The 24,197-nt window shown below is 39.5% G+C and overlaps 1 protein-coding gene across 1 annotated transcript in view; it reads right to left on the reverse strand.

The window, feature by feature from the left end:
* The window catches only part of limk1a (LIM domain kinase 1a), a 50,423-nt gene that overhangs the window by 15,277 nt on the left and 10,949 nt on the right, over nucleotides 1-24,197 (reverse strand). Inside the window, exon 3 of the mRNA XM_023400883.2 lies at nucleotides 8,411-8,549. Coding sequence (XP_023256651.1) covers nucleotides 8,411-8,549 — 139 coding nt within the window. The remainder of the gene's footprint in view (nucleotides 1-8,410; nucleotides 8,550-24,197) is intronic.

Below are 24,197 nucleotides of genomic sequence, written 5' to 3' on the forward strand. Positions count from 1 at the left end.
CCCCACCCCCTGGTGTCTTCAGTAAATCCCTCATTCCTCTTCTCCCACGATGCAATCACATTTCTAAACAACCCGTGAAAACTATCAGAGTGACACTTAGAGGCTTGACTTATGGGATGTCATGTGAGGGAATAATGCTACATATTTGTTTGTGTTACTGAATCTTTTGTTATGTTTAAGTGAAACAAAGGCCTTGTGTCCAGCAGAGCACATGTTATAGTGCTCACATGTCAACATGTCCTTATTACAGCTGCAGCTAATGATTATCTTTATTATCCAATAGTAATTGATTAATTGTCAGGTCTATGTGTCTAAAAATACAGAAAAAATGTCTGGGAGCCTTCAGTAACATTCACTTCAAATTCATTTATTTTTCAGGACTAACAACCAAAAACCCAAAGATGTTATGGACATAAAAAGCAGCAAATCTTAAATTCGAGAAGGCGGAAACAGAAAATTTTGACATTTTTGCTTTATAAGGGACTTAAACAATTATCAAAACGGATGACCAGCTAATCAATTAACTGTTTCAGCACTAGTCTGGATGGTAGTTAAAGGTGAAATAAAAAACTTTTTTGTGTGTGTTATGTCATTTTTTTCTTAAAACTGATGGTAAAGTCCTTGTTTGATATTTTGTAGACTGCTTAATTAATATATTAACAGATAAGAGAAGTTGATTCTCTTGTCCCACACTAAGTAAAAATCTGCAGGGTGTCAGCACATGAAATTGAAACTAAGAAAATGCCAGAACTTTCCACTTTCAGCAGAGACACAGTCTTAAGTAACATGTAGAACAGATGTAATGATGGTGCACTTTATTGTCAGTCTTTGCGTGTGAAGTACTGGTTGCAGTGACAAGGCATGGCGCATAAATGAAGACATGTGATATGCTTGTGTGATGTTTATAAATAGCATCCGTCTGCCCACCCTCTCTTCCTGGCTGTATCTTTGCTGCTGCGTCACTCTTTCCTCCACTCTACGTTCTCCAAGTCTAATCACACCTGTCCTTGTTGTCTCACGATGTTTGTGTCCGTAACATGTCCTGCCTGCAGAGAAGTGTTGACCCCTCTGCTTGCTACAAGCCAGTGCTGGAGGGCCATGTAAGTGGGCAGATATTAATAGATGGTCAGATGAACTCTCTGCGCTGTCTGGTGGTTCCTATGTCAAAGCGGTGGAGGCAGATGGACAGTCAGTGGAGATACTGTGAGAGTTATGGAAGCTGCATCAGTAACTGGACAACGCAGAGAAAACCACACAGTGGACAACTTCAGAGTGAAGGCCAACAAGCAGATGATCCAACTACAGTGGTGTTTGAATGATCAGGTTGTTCACAGAACTTTCTGTTTGGATACTGAAACATTCAGCAGCTGGTTATAAATCAATTGTGTTAGTATTCACAACTAGTATAGTGACTATACAATTAAACAATGAATTAAGACATCAGTTTTGCAAAGAGCTAGGTATTAGTTTTATACTCTTGTGGTATTCACTATTGTCTTACACTTGGACAACACTTCCACCCTCATACTTTCACCTCTAAACATCATTAGGCTGATGTTCAGGAAATTATTGCATTTCCCACAGTGATTTCCTCCCATCATGAAAATGAGATTAAGCTTCAGGCTTTTTGCTCAGAAGCAACATGTCCGTGATAAAGTAGGACGACTGGTGGTATCTCGAAGTGAGTCTGAAAATACATTTCTCCTCTGTAATTCTCACAATTCTAATTAAGTCTGTCTCCAGGCATCTGATCATTTCCCATCACCACTGTGGCTACAGATTATGAATATCTCACATTCATCTGCATGTGACTGATTATCTGAAGAAATGAACAACAAGACAAAAGATCCACTAGTCAGCAAATATTTTAGGGGGCATATTTGCTTTAAAGCAAGACTATATAACTGTGGAAAAATAAAGAACACATTCTTCCTCTTACAGATGAAAATTATAACACTGCTACAGCTTTACTTAAACATCTGATGTTAGCAAATTCTAGGAAGCTATTGCTATAAAATGGACTTAAAGTAAACTAACTTTACAAATATTTTCAAAGTTGAGTCAGACCTGCCGGCAGCCGGCTCAGAAGTGAAACCCAGCAGCCCACAGTTGTACCACAGGGGGGATTTCAGCCCACAGAGGCGGCTGCTTTCGTCAGTGTTTCCACTCTGGAAGGAGACGATACTAAACAAGTTTCTACAAATACTCTCATTGTGTAGATACTGAATGCGATATCTACAACAGAAAACAGATGAAAACATAAAGCCTGAATTTTGAAGCCCCATTAGAGCAAGCAGTCATCAAGCTGAAGTGTCCTTGAGCAAGGCACAGAGGCCCAAGCAGCTGCATCCTTCCTCTGTATGTGAGCCTGACCTCTGACCTCTCTGGGGTAATCTAAAGAATTAAAAGTAAAAGAAACTCTCCCTGAACCTGAATATTGTGCAAAGCAATTTTCTACTCGTCACCGATGAGATCATCAACAGCTGAACCTGTTTCTAAGAAAACAGTATCACAACCTGAACAGCTACAAGATCTTAACAAATAACATTTCCCAACCTTTATTACACAAGCGTCAAGTGTCTTCACTTTGAGTCAAAACAATCATCAGGCGTTTACAGAAACAACTGGCAGATTCCCACTCACACAGAGATACCTCACACCAGTGGGGGCTGATAAAGTACACTGTAAATCTGGGACTTTCCAATGGTGTGGCAGTCAACCCAAAAATATCTCCATTTCTCAATATCAATCACATATGGAGGACATATGTTGTTAATATTGAAATTTGGGTTATGTGGTATTTTTATACTCATGAAGTCAGAATGCAATGATGACAAATACGCAGAAGAAGCCACTCAACCTCACCCCCTGTCTGCCCGTCTGACTGTTTCACTCTAAAACATTTCAATTATGACTGTATCTAAAGTTAATCAACCATAACCACAACATTTTAATTAACAGAACTATAGTGTTAACATCACATAATGAATATAAATCATAATTTAGCACATTTTGAATGAAACAACCTCCATGAAAACATTTAAACCAAGTCTCACTCGTGAATTCACACCAGATCAGGTCTGTTATTTATGACAATATGATGTCCATTATTACTTTACTTTATGTTTTCCATTTATCATTTGTTCAACGTGGCACTCCTCTGAAAAAATCTTGTTTAGAAACCAAAAGAAACACTTCAATTGTATCTGCCAGGTTGAAACCAAAAACAATTATTACTACAGACGAGGTGAGGGGAGAGCCACATGGTGGTAACTTTCAGAACATGTGATTTGTCTTTTCATGACAGCACACACATAATGCCCCCAAAAAAAAAATCCCAAAGATTCATAAGCACTTCTGATTTAAGGGAAACGTCTTGGAATTCACCTTTTTATGTAATCTCAGAAACAAAGAAAGGGAAACAAAAGCAATGAAAGTCCCCAAGATGTAACATGGTGCCAGTCAGGCTAAACCAATAACCATCTGACAGAGGCTCTTTTGTGGCAACTAACTGGATAACAATGCAAAAAAATTGTAATTGATCATGTCAAAACAATAATGGGGCCTGATGAACTCACAACAAAATCACTGCCAGATGGAACGAAGAGTGTGAGACTGATTCATCATTCTAAGTCTATGGAAAGAAACTAACTCTTACTTGTTTTGTAATTCAAAGCTGTGACTTTCATGTCCAACCAACACTTATGCAGCTGTAGAAGAAGTCTGGCCAGTAAGTAAGGATGCATCAATCTGACTCGTGATACTTTCTGATTCCTAAACTTTAGGTACAGATCTGATACCAGTGCCCTGCTTCCCAAATTGAAAATCTATAAACCACACTGCGTGGAACTCATAATCATTTTATGTAAGGTAACAGGAGAACAGGGATTGTTGTGGCACTAAAAACCGTGGCAGTGGCCAACCATGATTGAATAAATGAAACTGATAACAGAAACACTAAATTATATGAGGACACTGAAAAAGAAAGTGTATCTAATATGAGTTGGTCACACCACGGCAGATATGTGGTCTGCTTAGTAAGGAAAGTATTAGTTACAAGCCTGAACCAATGCAACTTATTGGTCCCTCGTACTAGGCCTTAAGCTGCCAGCACAGTCAGTCAGTACTGCTTTGTCAAATGGTCAAACAGCTCTGGAAACCCTCTACCCCCCCCCCCCCCCCCCCCCCCCCCGATGATTTGACATTCACACTCATTTTATGCCACAATTATCCAGGTGTGTTGAGGTGAGGTTTTTTTTTCATTCTTTACATAAATACTTCTGTCACTTTTTGTGTGAACACACAAATACAACACTGAATGTCTTCCAGGAAACACTGTTTGAAAATGTGAGGCATTATCTCCATATTTAAATGATTATCAGATCTCACACCTCTCTGTGATGGTTGGCTTTTCACTCCAACTATGAGTGTGGCCGTTTGACCACTGCGGCTGTAAACACTGTTGCTTCCCAACACGAACGCATCAATCCTTAATGTCTGGCTGTTCAACACTGAACTGGTGTTCACTCTAAAGACATACAGGAGGGTGGAGAGCAGGCTGACGACAGAACATCGTGGCAAAGATAAGATAGCGAGAGTGAGAAACAGTGAAACCACAAAGTTCTGCGGACATCTAACGAGCCCAGGTCGAAGTCTGGCCCCGCTCCCGTCAGCTGGCTCTCAGCCATGGGGTGTTTGCAAACAGGCTGACTGACTCTAAACTGAATGTGGAGCTGGGTGGGATTACTGCACATTCATCTGTCAGTAGGAGGAGCGATGGATGGACAAAATGAGGGAGTGATGGGAAGGAGAGAAAATTCAATTACAGAAGTTAACTCGGCATTCAGCACATGAATCACTCACAGTGCAGGTAGTAAATAAGCGAGTGACGTCCTCTGGCTGAATTACTACCAGTTTACTTAAGGCTGGAGCTGCTGACAGGAGCAGAACCTGCAGATGAAGCTACACACAGACAGTCCCCTCAATATAATATTATAGTCTAAGAAATCGTATTCAGTTCAGGACCATTTCCCCCTCCACAGGGTCGCTGTGGTAACTGATGCAAAGGATATACAACCAACAACACTTTAAACAGGAGAACATTTTCTATGTTCACTCACAGGAAAGTTATTTTGAGCTCCAAGGTTCATTCTTGACCTTGGAAACAGAAGCAGACAAAATATCATAATCTCCACTCAAGGTCCTCTTACTTGCTTGTTCTGGAGCTTTCAACCATAAAACAATTGAACTTACATACACACAAAGTCCTTAAAGTGCTCAGAATAGTGGAAAGTTTGAACATCTGCAGCTCCATGCCAACTGAGCAAACTCAATCTTCGTGAAGAGAGCCATGCAATGCAGTTGAAAGCTCCACACCAGGCTACTACTTATTTTGAGTGGCGATTTTTTTGAAAAACAAAATTATTGTGCTCTTATACTGTAGCACTTAATGTTGTCCTGCTGCAACACACTTTGTATTGCCTATTTTTGTCACTTTGATGTTATCAGTGTGATGATGATAAAAACTCAAAGATGGGTGAGAGGGATGACACATCCTAGTCCTCGAGCCCAACATGAAATACTACACACACTGTGGGGAAACAGGTCAGATAAAGTGAGTATAGTACAGTACAGAGAAAAAGGCTGTTACAAAAGTGTAGTTGTGGGCAAACATATAAAACAAACATATAAATAACATATAAATAAAAGAGCAAAGCAAGGCTCAGCTTGTGTGTCGCACATCACTGTGGCAGGAGTGATGAAAAATCCCATGAGGCTCATTCTTACCTTCCTAACTCATTTAACGTTTCTCTCTGGCTGACCATCAGTTCTACGTGTCTGTCTGCAGACTGACTCATCAGCACATCATGACGCATCGAAATGTTTTCACTGACTCTGACAGCAGCTTTTTCAGGTGGAGCGCCATCAGTGAATTTTAAAAACAGGACTGTGTTTCCCTGCTGATGTGCACAGGCATCAGAGTGACTGTGCAGGACTTCAGTGTGTCGCTTCACCTTCTTCTGGCTGTGGCACAGACGTAGGGAGCTCACCTTGGTCTGCATGTCTACACAGTAATACAATTCGTCTGGCCATCTTGGCAATAAAGCCTGTTTGGCTGACCCATCTCAGATTTACTTAAGTGTAAGTCAATCAGTGTCTTTGCACTGTAAGAGTAGCAATGAACCAGAGAAGGAGAAAGAAGAGGAGAGGTGGTGCAGTGATCCCTCCACCTAATTCACTTTAGAGTCCCTAAATGTTTCATTACTGAGATTGCACTGCAAAGGGCAAGCTGTCTGGAGGGAGTGTAAATGATGAAATACACACACACACACACACACACACACACACACACACACACACACACACACACACACACACACACACTCAGAGATGCAGAGAAAGGCCGAGCCATGAATAATTTTTGCTCATCATGACCATGACACATGACAGCTGCAGTATCTGACCAGGGGGTAAATGTGTCAGAGAATGCAGTTTATGTGCAACAATTGGACTCAGCTTTTTATTTTAATCAGCTCCCGCTATACAAAGGACCACAAGCAGTCAGCAGTTTATTGATTTAGTCAGTAGTGGGGTTTGAGGTGGCTTTAGAGGAAGTTTATGACCTAAACTGGCCACTAAACATCCTGCAACTATCACATTTTTGACATTAAATTATTTAAAAAGGAAATTTAAACAATAACAGTTTTGATATTTTGGCTAAAATTGCACCTAAAAATGGAATACTATTTGCCTGCTATTGAAATGCAGATTGAGATGATTAAATTAAATCCCACCAACTAATGACTGATGATTGAGACTAATAACACCTTCTAAAATGCAAATGGTTAGCCCATGTATTCTGTGGATAATTTCCCTATCATATGAGCTTCATGTAAAGTCGACAGGCGGTAGTTTTCCAGAATATGAGCCTCGCATATTTCCACACACAGCTGACATAGTTTTCATATCGTCGGCTGCCACAGCTGATAATTCAAATTTTAGCTCACTGGGTGGTGTGAATAGCATAAGGATTATCAAAAGCAATTCTGCAAAGTTGACCAGTGATGAATGAGAAGGGGTGGGGGGGTATGCGCTTCATAAATCCTGCTGTTGTTAACTAGGATCAACTCTTCACACTGACCACATTTCTAAATACGTTAATCATGCCGCAGGGTCCAGCTGCTCTGTCACTTTTCAAACAAACTTCAAAGTGACTCTGAACATCAAAACACATTAAGGACCCAGTCAACCTTGATTATATTCATTGATATGTGCAAGGCATTATTGGTAATTATGGGAACAGTATAGGCTATTTTCATTATCAATGCATCTGCCCATTATGAAATAAATCTTTATAAAAAACAGACCAATGACAATCATAAATTATAAAAACCTGAGTTGTCATCTTCAAATGTGTCATTTTGCCTGACTCACACCAGAACACCAAGATGTTGTGTTTATTATGACATTAGACAAAGAAAAGAAACAAATCCTTAAATGATAAACTGATTATCAACATAGTTTCAGATGGAGATTCTTTTTCTGTTGATCAACTAAGTGATTATGCAACTGACTTGGCATGATTGAATTTAAGTATTTTAATGAATATTTCAGAGAGGTCTGTGTTTGAGTGTCTCTTTTTGTCTTCCCTTTTTGTGCCAAAGGAGCATCAGAATTAGTCTGCACTGCCTAATCAGCATAAACACAGCCTCAGCTGCACCTCTCCAACCACCTCAGCGGAGGTGAGTTCATTTGGAGTCAAGACATTGTCAAACAGCCACAAAGAATTACTACTGCCTGACGAAAATCAAAGTACTCCTCGCATTTGTGCTACTGCTGGCTTTGTGCGGCAGGAAAATTGGGCCTTCAGACACATAAAGACATATTGTATTACACCGACATACAGTATTAATCTGTTTTTTCAAGCTTTGAATGTGATTGATTCCATCACTAATCAACAAATAGACACAACTCTCCTTTGATGCTGGTATCTCATCTTTTCCATAATGCAGCAGCACTTATCAGCAGAGGTCGAGTCTATTGTTTATCTGCTTTCCGGTGCCACGACCCAATCTACCCAGCACATGAACCTACATGAACCTCTCTGCTGCGTCACAACAACAGCTCCGACTTCCACTGGTGGTCTGTAAGACAATCTGACAAAGCAGCCAAAGGAATCAGGGTCAGTTACAGGTCTGGCACCAATCCTACGTGCATGTATGTCTGACGGCACACACCAACCAGTAGGACTGTAAATGTATGGACGCAGGTGTGTGTGTGTGTGTTTGTCCTCTTGCATGTTTGTGCGCGCAGCAAGTGCCACATTTCCAAGCTGTAACTTGAGGTTTAACAGCAAACAAAGAAGCAGGCAGGTGATGAGAAATGAGAGTCAGCGGATACATCCTCTTACCATGATGAGGCCGGTGGTGATCGGATCATTGCAGCCGTGACACAGCTCCCCAAATTTGGCCCAGTAGTCTTTCTTACAGAAGAGCCGTCCATCTTTTTCATAATACCAATGGGACAGCGAGGCGCTGCACTCACAACATCTGACAGAGGAAAAGACAAAAAGAGATGCATGAGCAGCTGAGCAGTTAATAAACACTTTTTATTGGGCATTTGACGATGAAATCATATCATTACTCCTTTAGATCAACAATGAAGATGAGTGACACATGCAACTCCAGGAACCCAAAGATATTCAGTTTACAATGAAACAATGATAGAAAAATGAAAACAATCGGCACATCCTCACATTCGTGAAGCTGGAGCCATTTTTTCTTGATAAATGACTTAAACTATTAATTGGTCATGAAAATGCTTGATTAACTGTCTATTAATAAAGTAACTGACTAGTCAACATTTATTTTCAGCACTTACTGTAAAAGACTTTGCTCACCAAATGTAGTTGTTATTGTGTTGACAGCCTATTAAGTTGTACTGTACTCTGTAAAGCCATAATTTAACCCTCCTGATGACACCCAGCAGGCCCCAAATTATAGTTTTCTCTTTGTGGATCTATCGCACACCACCCAAGCTGAGGTGGAGCAGACAAATGAGATCACACCAAAACACACAACTATGACTGAGCCTTAAAAAGAACAGAGTAATGGCAAAAAGGGGAAGAACACAAAGATAAAATCATATCATTGCGGTCTACAACTACAACAACATGCTTTTCAGTACAGTGTGTGCATTTACTCAGACAGCCACAGGGAAAGCCATATGTAGTGGTTAAACATTACGTCAATCTGTGGACTCCAGGAAGACAGTGACCGCTTTGTGGAAGCTAATGGGAATCCACATAGAGGAGAAAGTCAAAGATATTAAAGTAAAGTCAATGGATGTTTGCCAAGAATGAACTGTGCAAAGACGCTTTTAGACGCGTTAGAAGTTTAGATTCTTATACATCACACAACACCACCAGGGAGGCGTCTGATCGGTCCCGGATGAACTGTGCAGCAGGACGAGCCCAAATACAGCCAGAGGCAGAAAAACTATCTTCATAAAGAAGGACAAAGAGTCTTGCAACAGATTGTTTGGCCCCCACAGAGCCCTTATCTCAACATCATGCAGTCAGTCTGGGATCACATGAGGAGACAGAAGACACCGAGTCTGCCTAAGTCTCCAAGATGAAGAATCTACCTGTCAGGTATTCTTCTGTTTACTGAACTTTGTGCAATGTTATTGATAAATAAAAACTCTTCATGGCATTATTTTTGAAAGCATCTTCACTTTACTTTTAGTGCCTAAAACTTGTTGAGTGCAGAGGTTACAGGACTAGATACCAGTTGCCAAGGGTTTTAACAGGCGGGGAGTTTAGGTCTACATAAATTTGAATGATCACAAATTTGTTTGAAATTTGCACTGCAAATATCCACAATATCAACTTTGACACATTGTAGCCTTAACTTGTCGAGAAACTCTGTGCCACCTTAATTGTTTGTTATAGGAGTATTTTGCAGACTGCTTCCATTGTTTCTGTGTCAAGTAATTAACATCATAGGAGTACTGTAACGGTTATATAGATTTTCAATATGTAGACAATTATTTTCTTTAATAATCAATTGATGTGAACATATGAAAATTGCAGTCAAAAATACAAAGAGTTTACTGTCATATGGAACTATTCATGTTTGAGAAGCTGGAACCGCTGAATAAAAAACAATAACAAAAAAACTAAGCATGATGACAAAATTGTTGCCAATGAATTTGCGTATAGTGAAGGTCAATAGGGTCCAGCAACAAATACTTGCCCCCTCACAGGTTAATGTGACCACAGCGTTGTTAAATTTGAGTTTTTCCAGGTCGTATTTTATCAATGCAACTTTTAAAGTGCTGCACTGGCTGATCAGCCACATCAGTCTAACTGTTGCAAAGACAGTCTGACGCCAAGCACTTTCAGGCATGTTGATGTGTATAGCTCTGTGTCTGGTCTGTCACCAGAGATTATTAATAGCAAACTGCTCTAAAAAGTCCAGAGTGACATCACAGTGAAGGGTGGACGATAAAGACATGGAGAGAGTCAGGAGGTGATGATACAGTGGCAAAGAGTATGTTTGTACAGTGTACGATACACACCACACAAACACAAACACACACACACACACACACTTTCCAAATTCACTTGTAATGCAAATAACACACACTGCCGCACGTGCTGGATTAAATATTCAAAGGATGAAAACAGGTGAGTAAAGGTTATTTCCTGGTAGGTGATGGCAGACGATAAGAGCTACTTCAGAGGAAAGAGGGTGTGAACCATCTCATATGACTCAGGAGCTTTGGTTGTACACGAAAAGTGGAAAACTGAGCCTGTACAGACCAGATAGCACTTTACTGATCTTCCTATTGATTAGACAGCATGTCTGTATTTACACGTCGGCTTATGACTTGTTTGTAAACACTGTCTTCACGTGAGCAGGCACATTTACTCTGCGTGTGTCCATAAATCGAAATGTGTGCTAATCGCCATGCGTATGGTATATACATTCATCCATTAGTGAGATAGTGCACTGCTTCTGTGTGTCCTTGTTTGTAATCTGTCTAAATCTCTGTGACTAAGTGAGTGTCTCCAGTCCTTCACAGCAGAGCGTCCCTCCCATCAGCTTAAAACCAGGCCTGTGCACGGCTTCAGTGTCTGCAGCAGAATAATTCACGTTGTCCCTAATCTCATCCCTATTTCCATGTTTTCCATTGCCACTGCCACTCGTGTGCCGTCCTGTGGCTTTGGCTTGCTGAAGAATTTTTGCCAATAATTTATGTTATATCAAACATTGGCATTCATCAGATATATTTTCATTTTTATAATTACACAACAAAATCCACGTAAAATCAATTGTTTAGTTTTTTTTCTGGTTAAAGACAGCTTGAGTTCAAACCCATTATTTCTCATTGGCTATAATTTAACACAGTCAAGTGTGTAACTAAACTGCACCGATCATAACTCATTCTGTCTTTGACACATCACATGTTTCTGTGCAAACTCTTGTTTAGCTCTGGCTGAAATAAACTCGGTAAACAGATCATTTTGAAATGTAGACTGCAACTGAACTCTACAGTAGCAGAAACATATTCAGGTTCAAGCTTAAAACACAGATCATCATGAAACACATATACATAAAATTAAATCTTGATTTCAACATGAACATTTCCATAATACAATCAACTGTAATGAATGCATGCTTTAATTTTGCTGGAAATTTAAGACTTTTTTCTGACTTTTAATGTAAAAAATGAATCAGCAGATTAATCAATAATAAAAATAATTGGCTAGCTGCAGACATAGACTCACAACTCTGCAGCAGAACTGCTCTGCAAGGGCTTAAACCTCACACTGAATCTTTGCATTTACATGTCTCCCACTCCCTTCCTTCCATATCACACGAAGACAAGAAGACACACGTTAAACTCATGTGGCTGCTTGGTAAAGTAACAACTAGTGGAGGACTCATTAAAATATTCATCAGAAGCACCAACTCGTCTACGACTTTGCCCAAGAACTTGCATCAAGTGGAAGCCTGTGCACGCACACATATGCACATACATGACCTTGCAGCACATGCAGACACACTATTTATTTATTAGATAGATACACACACATGCACACAGACACACCCACTCTCTTCAGTGTCTGCATGCTGAGCTTCACCGCAGCTCAGCAGATTGTGGCAGAGCTGCTTCAGTATGCAGCATGTTTGGGTGAGCAGGGGGGAGGAGGGCGAGACTTGGAAGTGGGTCAAGGCTTTCAGAAGACATCCGCAGCACCGAGCCAGGAGCTACTCAGCTGTCTTGGCTCTTTCTGCTGCTCAGTAACTGCCTTTCACTACACACACACCCTGCACACCCCTGCTGGGGCAAAGTCATACCTGGGGAGGATACAGGAAGGTGCACGAAGAAGTGCTTGTATGCACTCTATACACACACACACACACACACACACACACACACACACACACACACACACACAGGCAAGAGTGATATTAATGCACTGAGGTTCAGCTCCTTCGCAGAAATGTCTCTCTGAGCAGAGCTGGGAGTGGCAGCAGAGTATTAAAGATATGGGTGAATACATTAGTGACTCCCAGATGGAGAAGGCAAATTTCTGCCTTTAGGACAAGAATCTTATCTCAGAGGGAGAGGAAACAGACAGGAACGCTCCGTTACAACTCAAGACTCCCATGGATGGAAAAAAAGAAAAATAAACACCACCCTAATAAATAAAAATGAATACTTCTACCAAGATTGTGGTTAATGTGTTAATGTGTGTTTTTTGTGTTCACATTCGGGCGAATTTGTGACTGCACTTGTGTGTGGATCGGCATTGACGTGTAAGAGGATTATCAGAGTAAAATACTGTGAGTCTTTGCACACTGTGCTATGATGCTTTGAAAATCAGTTTCTCACACTCTGCTAAGCTCCGACACCTTACTGTGCAACCCCCCCCCCCCCCCCCCAAAAAAAAAAAACAAAGACAGTCTAAATACTGCATGCCCTTTTGCTTAGCAGTTAAAAATGTTCAAGGTCAGCAGAGAGAGAAATGAGCTTGAGGAAATCTATAAGAGAGCATAGAAAAAGCAATGTCAGAAAGGGCAGACAAAACGATAATGAACACTAAACAACATTGGCGGCCTGACTGATTGAAGATACAATGACCAGGGGAACAATAAAAAAGTGAAAGGCAAAGAAAAGGCTGCTTGGACGTAAATAACTGAGAGGGAGCAGAGCAGATTTCAGACACCATGAAACCCAGCTGTATTCCCTGAGGGCCGGGAAAACACCAATGAGAGAGAAGATGAGAACGAGGGAGGAGTGTTGGTAAATCTGCCCCCCCCCTTACCCTGTGCAAATCCCTGATGGAATTAGCTAAAAGTGTCTGAGAGAGTAATAAATTCCTTTTCCAGGTCAGAGGGAGGCAGCCTTTTCCCTGGCCTCTCACCTAACATCTGACTCCGGCTGAGTGCCGTCACATTTACTGACTGTGTCTTTGAGATGAGTATAAATCAACCTTACCCAAGCTATAACAATTCATCCTCTGGGAACCATGAATATATGTAAAAGATTTTATGGCAGTCCATTCCAATAGTTATTTCAATCTGGACCAAAAGTGGAGGACTGACTGACAGTGTAGCCTGCTGAAAAAATATAGTGTGATGATCAGGATTATGATTACATTTTTGTGGACATATAAATAAAAAAAATCTGTCTAAGTGTGTGCTTGTACTTGACTTGACTGAAATTATCTTTTTTAATTAATGCAAGATGAATTAGCCATGTGCTGCTCTTTATCACTCTGCTATTATTCATATTTATTATTCCCACAGAGATTATCACATTGGACAGTTTCCTGATGTAATATGTTTTTGAACGACTCTGCATCCAATTTATCACGCTGACAGCCCGACCCAGGTCGATACCTTACATGATTCATTTGTCCCAGCTGATGTGAATGAGCTGAAGTTGAATGAAAAAACATCAGGTATGAGTGAATGAATGGATTTTAAATCCCTTGAGGGACTGAGCTGCTGAAGAAGATGAAAATCTAAATATATTGAACCAGACAGAATGACATCCATGTGCCTTAACAAATCAGCATTAGCATACTGTATGCAACAATACAGTATAAAGACATACTACAGTATTTTGTTATATTGATTTTTGTTTATGTGGGTTTCAACTACAGATCAAACAATTATTCAATCTACATAAAATTTATCTGTGACTACTTTGATAATTGATTAATAGTTTCAGGCATTTTTATATTATATTTTCTGGTTCCAGCTTTCAAAAAGAAGATTTACTGCTTTTCATTGTCATTTATGTTAGAATTAAATCTGTTTGGGATTTGAGCTGCCATTTGAAAACGCCTCTTGGAAATTGTGAAAAGCATTTTTCACTGTTCACTGATGTTTAATGGATGATTAATCAATGAATACATAAAATAACCAGCAGATTAATCAACAATAAAAATATTCATTAGTTGCAAGTCTGCACCAGTTATCTATCTGCGAAAGTCATACAGAAACACATACACACTTACAGGGAAATGGCAGACACGCCGATAGACAATTAATTATTTATTAGGGATAAACGTTTGCATCATATCTGCTGTCTGCTGGTGAACCTGAACTGACATGTACAACTTTGTGGTGTAACATGTGTCTCAAATTCGCCCAGCAGCTGCTCAAATAAAACTGCACCAAGATGATGCTCTATCTTTATTTTGTGCCTCATGTATCTACCGTATGCAACTGAACTAGGGCTGCAACTAGAGATTATTTTGATTATTGTTTAATCTTGAGATTATTTTTGATAAATAGATTGTCAGTCTATAAGATGTCAAAAAATATTGTAAAGATGACCATTACAACTGCCCAGAGCTCAGTGTGATGTCTTAAAATGTCACATTTTGTTTACCAAAAGTAAAAAAATAAATAATAATAGTGTTTTTATAATGACATAAGATAAAAAAAACACAGCAAATCCTCAAATTTGGGAGGGTTAAACTTAACAATTTGGGGCATTTTGCCACTATTTTTGCTTAAAAACCATTAATAGATTATCAAAATAGTTATTATATTATATTTCTGTCAATCATTCCATCCACTAATTGACAGCTCTAATTTGAAGAAAGCAATATGTGAACTGGATAAAAACACTTGGATTTTACACAGTCTCTGATCTTACAGTGACTTCTTTTAAATTGAGCCCTCGTATGCCTCGCATTAAAATAAAACCAGAATTTAATCTGACTCTCACACAAACCATCCAGTTCTGGTTTGCATCTTATGATATGTATGTGTGTGTGTGTGTGTGTGTGTGTGTGTGTGTATGTGTGTGTTTGTCGGGTGGGGTGGTGTTGGGTGGAAGGTGGGGGGGTGGAGGGTGGGTGGGTCTGTGTGTGTACAAGCTGCCACAGGTCATTAAATGACGCGCAGGCTGACACAGGAGGAGGAAGCAGGAGGAGTCAGAAGGAAACGGTGTGTGTCCTGGTTGTGGAGCAGGATCATTACTAACTGACAGATGCAAAGCTGAAAGATTTACGAGGGGCCACACCTCTCTCTCTCTCTCTCTCTCTCTCTCTCTCTCTCTCTCACACACACACACCCGCACAGACACACACACATCTGTGTATCTCTTCATTAATTATTTAATCTTCCATCATCTGCGTTCAGCTCAGAAGGACATCATCTCCTTTCCATCAGACAGCAGAAATGCTTTCAGCACTTGATCTCGTGATCAATAAGCCAATACACTGGTCAGCCCAGCCTTCCAGTAAAATCAGAAAAAAATAGACAATAAACGTCAAGTGTAAGGACTCTGATAGTGACAGCAACAAAAGTGTCTACTACATGAAACGGTCAGAGCTCTTGGCTGTTGGTGCTGTACTTGCAGGTTAAACTGAAATCCTTGCAAATACAACCTCTGGGAAAGAGACAGGGGGGTTGTGGGTTAGCAGGATGAACTCACACACACACAGACACACACACACACAGAGACATAGACGGGTTAAAGTCAAGCTGAGGAAATGGCAGACTGTCTGGGGGAGACCCCTCTCTTCCTCCTCCAAGGAGACATAAATAGACCAGGATTCCTTGTCCAGAGCCAAGATTTCCATGTGTGATATTTTCCAGAAATCTAAAGGAGGATCAGTATCCTTGTAAACAAAGTGACCAATTAGAAAAACAAAGGTATAACTGCCCTGAGCACATTAATGTGAGGTAGAGAATTTAAATTGAAAAAGGAATTTGATCTTGAAAACAAAGATTTGCTTTTAGATTTAGTGCTTGATGAACTGTTCATAGCAAAATAAAAAACAAATTCAGGACACATTTCAAAACTGCATCAGGTTTTACAGACCCATAAAGATAATTGTAAAATTGTAATTGGAAATAAATGTAGATTACATAAATCTGATATTAGAGGAGGATTGGCAAACTATGTGAAGAGGGAATTTGGTTGAAGAAATTTAATTAATCTCATTTAAAATAAACATGTGTAATCGACAGCATGTTTTGGGAGAATATACCTTTAACCCTCAACTGAGATCCACTACACACAGTGAGAAGTCTGGATCTTGGATTGATAATAGAAGAACTCTGCAGACAGGCTGTAACTAAGAATAAAGAGGAACCTCCCAGGCTTAAACATGGACGGACATATACAGTGTGTAATGGGAAAAAATGACACCCTGAACATTGGATAATATCAAGAACAAAGTGGATAAAGAGTCAATACAGGAAATGTATACTCTACTTGGTTCCCACACTTTGTTGTTGTTTGTCATCCCCTCCCCCTTTCTTTTGCAAAATACTTAATACTTAATTGTTAAAAATAAAGACATTTAAAAGAAAGAGGTTAAATGAGCCGATATAGGAATATTTGCTTTTACACATTAACACTCCCAGCAGACACAATCATCTCATTCCCACATAGCCCTTTCTGTGCCCCCTGCTTTATCAGCCCGCTATGCACCCTGCCTCCTCTCTCTCCATGGCAACGGAAAATGCCACAGCGATGATGTCAGCCTCTCACATAAAGAAGAGGCATTACCTCATCGCCTCCTGCAACCCCCCCCCCCCCCCCCCCCCCCCCCCCACTCTGTAATGGGTGTATTCAAACTCTGCCAGGAAGGAAATCCCTCAGCCAATCAGGCTGCAATCTGTTCCCCTGACCTTTTCTTTCCTCCTTTTCTCTTTTATTTTACTTTATTGACAAAGCAGAATTTACAATGCAATATAATGCAGATATTTAATAAAAGGAATTAAAGAAATACAGAGTAAAAATGGTGCTTGGGGCTTAGCTCATATAAGACACAGTTTTTCATGTACACATTTTCACGGCATTGCTGTTTTGACTAATGGTGCAGTCACGCCAAAATGTGCATGTTTTCCTATGCTCTCATTGGCTCTCCAATGCCCAGTTTGTTTATATTTTTGTTTTATACCTGCAAGTGACTTAAAACCGGCCCCAGAGAGGGAGACATGCTGTTGAGCTGTAGTGAGTGTACAGACAGTGACAGAAGTTTACAGCAGTAAAATGTTTGATTAAAGGCTGTATAATTTACAACTTTGTGGACTGCTGTTGTTAGCCTGCTAGCAATGCTAGCTCCTGCAGGTTATGTATATACAACCCAACCTGTCCTGCTTTTGATCACACAAGATAAATAGATTTGGTGGATTTTTGGCCTGACTGACCCATAACTTTCAGGGTGTTAGATATATATTAAAGATGGCATTAAATACATTAACATATGTGATACTTAAAAAAAATAAAACAAATGTCATTGTGTCAGTGTGGAGTATTTAAGTGTAGGTGCATTCGCAATACAGGTGAATTAAAGTCTCATCTCTTGGCTGAATAGGAAAGTCATATATTAATTATATGACAGTAAGTGGCCTTCAGAATCAAGTGGACTTACTAACATAATTCTCTCATCAAACCAGTTCTTCTTAAAAAATATCTTGTTCTGAAATGTTATGTTATTTTATAGGAAGTATCGATGTGGTGAGACCAGCAGCATCTACTAAAAGTGAGAGCTTCAGCAGGATTTTGTTATAATTACATCTTAATAAAAAAGTTAGACCTCCATCCAATTTAATCCATTCAAATTTAAATGTAGTATTCATAGCCTCAAGCATCAATTCCAAAAATTCCACCTTTACTTGGATTATTCATACCCACATTCTTTTAAATGAGTTGAGTTGTGTTTTTCCATGTAAAATTAGCTACAGATGTGCATCACTCTTTGCAAACATCTGGTGCAAGGCCAGTGTATATGAATCTTGACAGGCCTTCTACTTTAGTGTTTCCCGGACAAGGACTTTTGCAAACACGAGCTCAGCAGTACTGTCACTGGAATTAACCCCTCAAATACTCAGTACAAATGCAGTAGAAGGAAGCAGGTTTTGCATTTTAAACAGTGGAAATAATTGCACCCTCCATAGGCTTGGCTCTGCTGAACAAATGCTTCAGACTGTGGGAGACAACCTCTTTATTTGAGGCTCTGTGGTCTATTCAGCTGGTAAACAGGAGCCCTGGCAGACTGCGAGTAGATGATGTGCACTGCAGCAGTTTCCTTTGTGACCGTTAAGCTGCCCGGACTGACTGACTGTCAGCACAGTCAGTCTGGGGCCTTCGCACTTGTTCCACTGTGGGGGGAAATGATAAAAGGTTTCAGCGAGCTCTGGGAACCATGATGAGAGTTGTTTAGCAGGAATCAGGAGAGACAGCAGAGCTCCATTCATTATCAGCTCTCTTTTACAGTCTGTTTTCAAAACTCTAGGCTTAAACACAAACAGGGGAACACTGACACATGAAGTGAAACTAGTGGCATTTCATTTAGGTGAGCCAGTTCCAGGGCTCTGGCACTGTGTATGTAGGTCACTCACTGACATGGCTAACTGGAACACTTGATGGAACGAAGCCATTGTTAATGTTATCTTTTACACTCCTGCTTTGACAAGTTAAAATGTCTGCGGGGAAAAGGGTCTATTGACCCTGGTAGTTCTGTTCATTTCAAAAAGACTTTTACATTGTTTCCTTTTAGTTTCTGGCCCTGTTCTTAAAAAGTGGTTTAACTAACTCAGGCTAATATCAGTCTAAAAATATTTATTTTTATTCTCAACAAGCTAAATTAAGGAACTGGACATAGTTTTAGGATTGAGGAAGTTATCTTGAGTAACTGTGTGGTTTTATTTTGAAATAAAGGTAAAATGACTAGAGTGTTGGAACCATGATCAGCATTCATATGATCGGCTGAGTGCTGATCATGTGAGTGCAGGTACATCAACATGCATTAGGGCAATAGATTCATCACTCACTTTATACGTTTTGTTGTACAAATAACATTTTCCCATTTTAGTCTAATGTCTATGCTCAGGCTTTTAACAGTCAAAATGTTTTAATTGTGTTCATGTCTTTTTGGTTGAACTGTTTATTTCTTATTTTACTTAAATTTTATTTTGCATTATCATATCAGGTATCATAGGTTGGTAATTACACCAACCGATCATAGTAATTTTACAATAACGAGCATGTTCTCATCTAAAATCATATTTATATCAACATCCTTTCATTATAAATCTAAGACAAGTCATTTGTATCTGAAAATAAGTTCATATGTGGGATTCAAAACGTCTTGATCCTGCAATGAGCTCCTCTTGTGCTGGTTTAAGGATTGGTGACTTTGCAACAGGTTTAAAATCTATCTGCAGCTGTTGTGACATTGTGTTCACACTGGCTTTTACAAATGAACCAAGAGCTGTAAGCATGAAACTATATGGACTTACAGGTAACTCAATGACTGGACAGTTTCAGTGACATCATGACAGACTGACAGAAAATAAAGTTGCAACCTACTTTTCGGATAATATATATTTTGATGTGTCAAAGGTGAATTAAATAATCACAAAGACTGCATTTTTAAAAATAAAATGATCAAGGTCAAATTTGAAAGTGACAGGACTCACTAAATAGGGGGAGAATAAGGGTGTTAATCTTCCTTTCTTTAATCACATTCAGGGTTTAAGTCTGGACTCTATCCGTTCAAAAAGCGACAAAATGTAATATTCAAAGTGTGATTAAAGTACTGTGGCGAGAGCCAAAGGTTAGGGCTTGGGAATAGGCGATTAATCAAAATGCACCAACACACAGGACGACTCCTTTTTCCCCTCAGCAAATGTTATCATCAGGTATTAACCCCTGCAGCGTCACGTGAGGAGCAGGAGGTCGTGGTGACAGAGGAAAGTGTCACTGAGTGAGTGTGAAAAGAGAATATGAAAAAATGACTTCACTTGAATATCTAACAGCTTCAACATGACATTTAATATCACACATGACACATGAAAATATTTAATGTCGGACTAATGGTGACGTAACAGGCAGAAAATATCTCACAACAGCTGTATTTAAAATAAGAAAACCAAAAACACACAACAAATTAGTGAAGCTCTAAAACAACCTGCTTAAACATTGTTAAATTAAGTTTCATTTCCTGCTAAAATACCACATTCACATCGTACACCTTCCTATTCAAAGACAAAAAGAAGATGCATACAATAGGACAGTTTCAGGTTTTTAACACCAACTTGGACTATTTGGAAAAATGGATTCATGATGCCAAATAAAATGAAGCTAATATGATGGAAAATCTGGCTTAACCCAAAAAAGGGACGTGTTTACCTGTTTAAACACAGATCCTCAATAATAGTTTAATGATAGGTTGTCGGAGGGTGTTTTTTTTTTTTTTTTTTTTTTTTTTTAAGTCCCAAGAAAATAGTTTTGAATTATGAATTAAGAGTTAAAAGAATCAAATCAGGATAAGTTCAATTACAGAACCTGTTTGTTACAGTATTAAACATGATGCAAAATATGAAATGGACATACAATAACACAGGACTCTTAGAACCCTAAACCCAGAATACTAAAAATGGTATTTTGTTTGTCTGTGTAGTAATGAATAATGTTCTGGGCATACTGTGTTAATCAATGAGTTTATGTGTATATTTGATGTATTCTGAGGTGTGTTGATCAATCAGCCACCAAAGTTAAACGATTATATATTATAAATATTATTATACTATACAAACAATCACTTTGGACAGCATTGTGCCATAAAATCTGAATCTTCTGAGCACAGACACGTCGTCCTTCTGTTACTGACAGTTCATGCCTGATGTGTTTGATCAGATCAGAACCAGTTTAATACATCTGACAGACATTTACAGACACCACCAGCAGCAACTGGTAGGGTGAGCAGATCTCCACACAACATGTCACTAGTAAGTAACTATTAAACACAATGATATACTGAAGTTTAGCTTTACAGAGGGACTGATGTGCCTGCCCTCTAGTTTGGTTCTGGGCTCTGGTTTTAGGTAAAAGTGTTGTAAGCACAAAGTCTGAATAAAGTGTATCATTTCATGTCTCAGCTTAATGGTCGCACTGTAAAAAACAGAATATTGAGTACATTTTCAGAAAATTTGGTACATTATCAATAAATATGTTGGTAAGATTAACTAATGGTACTTATTAATGGTTAATATATTGTTTACGAACATTTTGCGGATCAAGCTATTAATAACTATGACTTTTGGGTTGCCAGGTTGTAGAAAATCCTCGAATCATTAGTGAGACAAGCCACCAAGTCAGCAGCAATAGATAGTGGTGAGCCTTTAATAAAGGTTACCACGATAATCCATCAAGTCTGCAGTTGTACATGTTCATCGGCACATTGTAAATGGATTTTGGTCCAGATGTCCTGTAGTGCTTTGCCTGAAGTGGTCAAACAGTCCAGTGGGGAGGAGGGGTCTCCCTAAAGAGCTCGCTAACAAGACAAGCAAAGTTTCATGCTGGAGGAGGATTTAAAACAACCTGGCAACCCAAAAGTTGTTCATATCAATGGATTATAACTGATCTGAAAAGCATTAGTAAATGATTTATTGACCAGTAATAGATCCATTAATTACATCTTCTAAACCCCAAATAAACCCTTTTAAGTCTGCGGACCTATGGTCTAATTTCCTTTCTGTTGACAAATTTACACACATAAAAATAAATAAATACAAATAAGCACAATGTTATTTCTGGCTTCTTTGGATTATCAGACTCCTATGAGATGACCAAATGAGTTTTCCCCTTTCACAGCCTGACAGTGCTGGATAACATGCTTATCTGCTTTGCCACACACACACACACACACACACACACACACACACACACACACACACACACACACACACACACACACACACACACACAAAATACTCATGGTTTCCTTCTTGAGATACAAAAAACTATCTTAAAACCAAAAATGGCACCAGTATGTACTTGTGGAAACACACCGTTTATTTAAAGTCGATGATGTGAGCAAATGTACGCTGGCTTATATCATATCACGTCCTGTCATGTCAGGACAGGAACATGCAGTGATGACAAAGAGGTCCACGCCATACGGACAATGCCAGTCACATGTGGGACAGCAGGGTTTGATTCACTGTATTTGAAAACAGAGAAGTCACCAACAACTACAGGGGATTTTTGGATCCAGAGAGGCAGAAGTGCGACTGGCACGACAGACTAATGTTTGCAGTAGACGTAGGGAAGTGAGAGACAACTTAAAGAGAAATAAGTAAATCATGTAAACCACATTTCAATAACTACATCCCTCTGACAGGTCCTGTTTGTCACTATATACTGTAGGTTTGAAAAAGACAATGAATGTAATTTATGCATTTTAAGCATTGAACGGTGAAGCTGTTTGTTACATTTCTGTCGGTTTGACAGCAGCTGTGTGAAAACATGAAGAAGAACACAGCAGGTCTGACATTCAGCTGAACCACCTGACTGATCATTCAATGTTTATGGTTTTAAACTGAATATATTTGGGCTTTAGACTAACTGTTAGTTTCAACTTCTGTACTAGGAAACAAGTTGAGTTCAAATTTGTTTATATCAAAGTTCTTGAAAGAATTTTGTTTGCTTCACTTTGTTTATTTGACACAAATATTAAAATTGTGCCAAAATTAGTCACTATATCATCTTCATCTGTTCGCTGTTACTCAACTCAACCTCATTTATACACACACACACACACACACACACAAGTTCCACAGCAGAGCCTCAATGATTAGTTGATTAATCAATTAGTCAGACTGAAAGTCTAACACACACAAAGGTCATGCATATTATAGTGGGTAGATAAGACTTTGGGGTTATGGACTTGCTAGTTGGAGAAAAACAGATGTTTCCTGTCGTCATTTGTGTACAAGGACAATGTAATTTTTTAATATTAAATGGTTTAATGGTTAATGTTCGATTACTCAATAACTGAAGAAAACCATCTGCAGATTAATCAATAATGACAATAATTGTTAGTTGCAGCCCTATACAGCCAACTGCACAAATGAACACACAGGGTTAATAAGTTAAAACTACACGGATAAGAATGTAAGTGCTCAGAATAATGAAAAGTTTGTACGTCTGCAGTTACGTAATAACACAACAAACCACATCTGACTGAGGAAGAACAAGCGAAGTCCGTGGACATTTGGTTAACATTGTTTTTTCATCATTTTAAGTGTCATACTATGAGGCCTGAGCATCAGACCATAAAGTCACTAATCCTCCACCCACAGAAACTCACTGGTCCACTTACTTTCTGTGTTGCAGTCGCTTCTTGCTGCGTTGGGTCGTTGTTGACATGTCACCCGTGGGAGCGAGGGTCTTGTTTTGACAGTCAGAAGACAGACTCATGTCAGCAGCTCTGATGTTAAACAGCTCCACCAGCCTCACAGCCGCGCTGTCACAACCATCAATGACACACACACTCTTTCTCTCTCTCTCTCTCTACGCAGCGTCTCTCCCTTCCTCTACTTCCTCTCTCAGTGTAGCTCTACCGAGGGGGTCACGCTTCGCCTTTTGACTATTTCCTGTCGTCTGCCCGCCCTGTGGGAGCAGACATGACCCTGTGACATCACATGAAGACTCTGTATAGACCCGGCCTTGTAATATGAACCTGCCCATTTCCTGCACTATCCAATATGGTTAAAGATTCTGGGAGGACAAATCAAATTTCCCTAATATCCATCATCTATTAAACCCTTCCACCTCCTCTTCAAATAATTTGATTCACCAACCTACGCGTGTGAGCCCTCGGGTGCTCTGTTTTCTAAAGGGATGAGGGAGAGGTGAAGCGT

The sequence above is a fragment of the Seriola lalandi genome, unplaced genomic scaffold, assembly GCF_002814215.2.
Source record: "Seriola lalandi dorsalis isolate HSWRI2012SDOR001 ecotype SW California unplaced genomic scaffold, Sedor1 jcf7180002053065, whole genome shotgun sequence".
Lineage (NCBI taxonomy): Eukaryota > Metazoa > Chordata > Actinopteri > Carangiformes > Carangidae > Seriola > Seriola lalandi.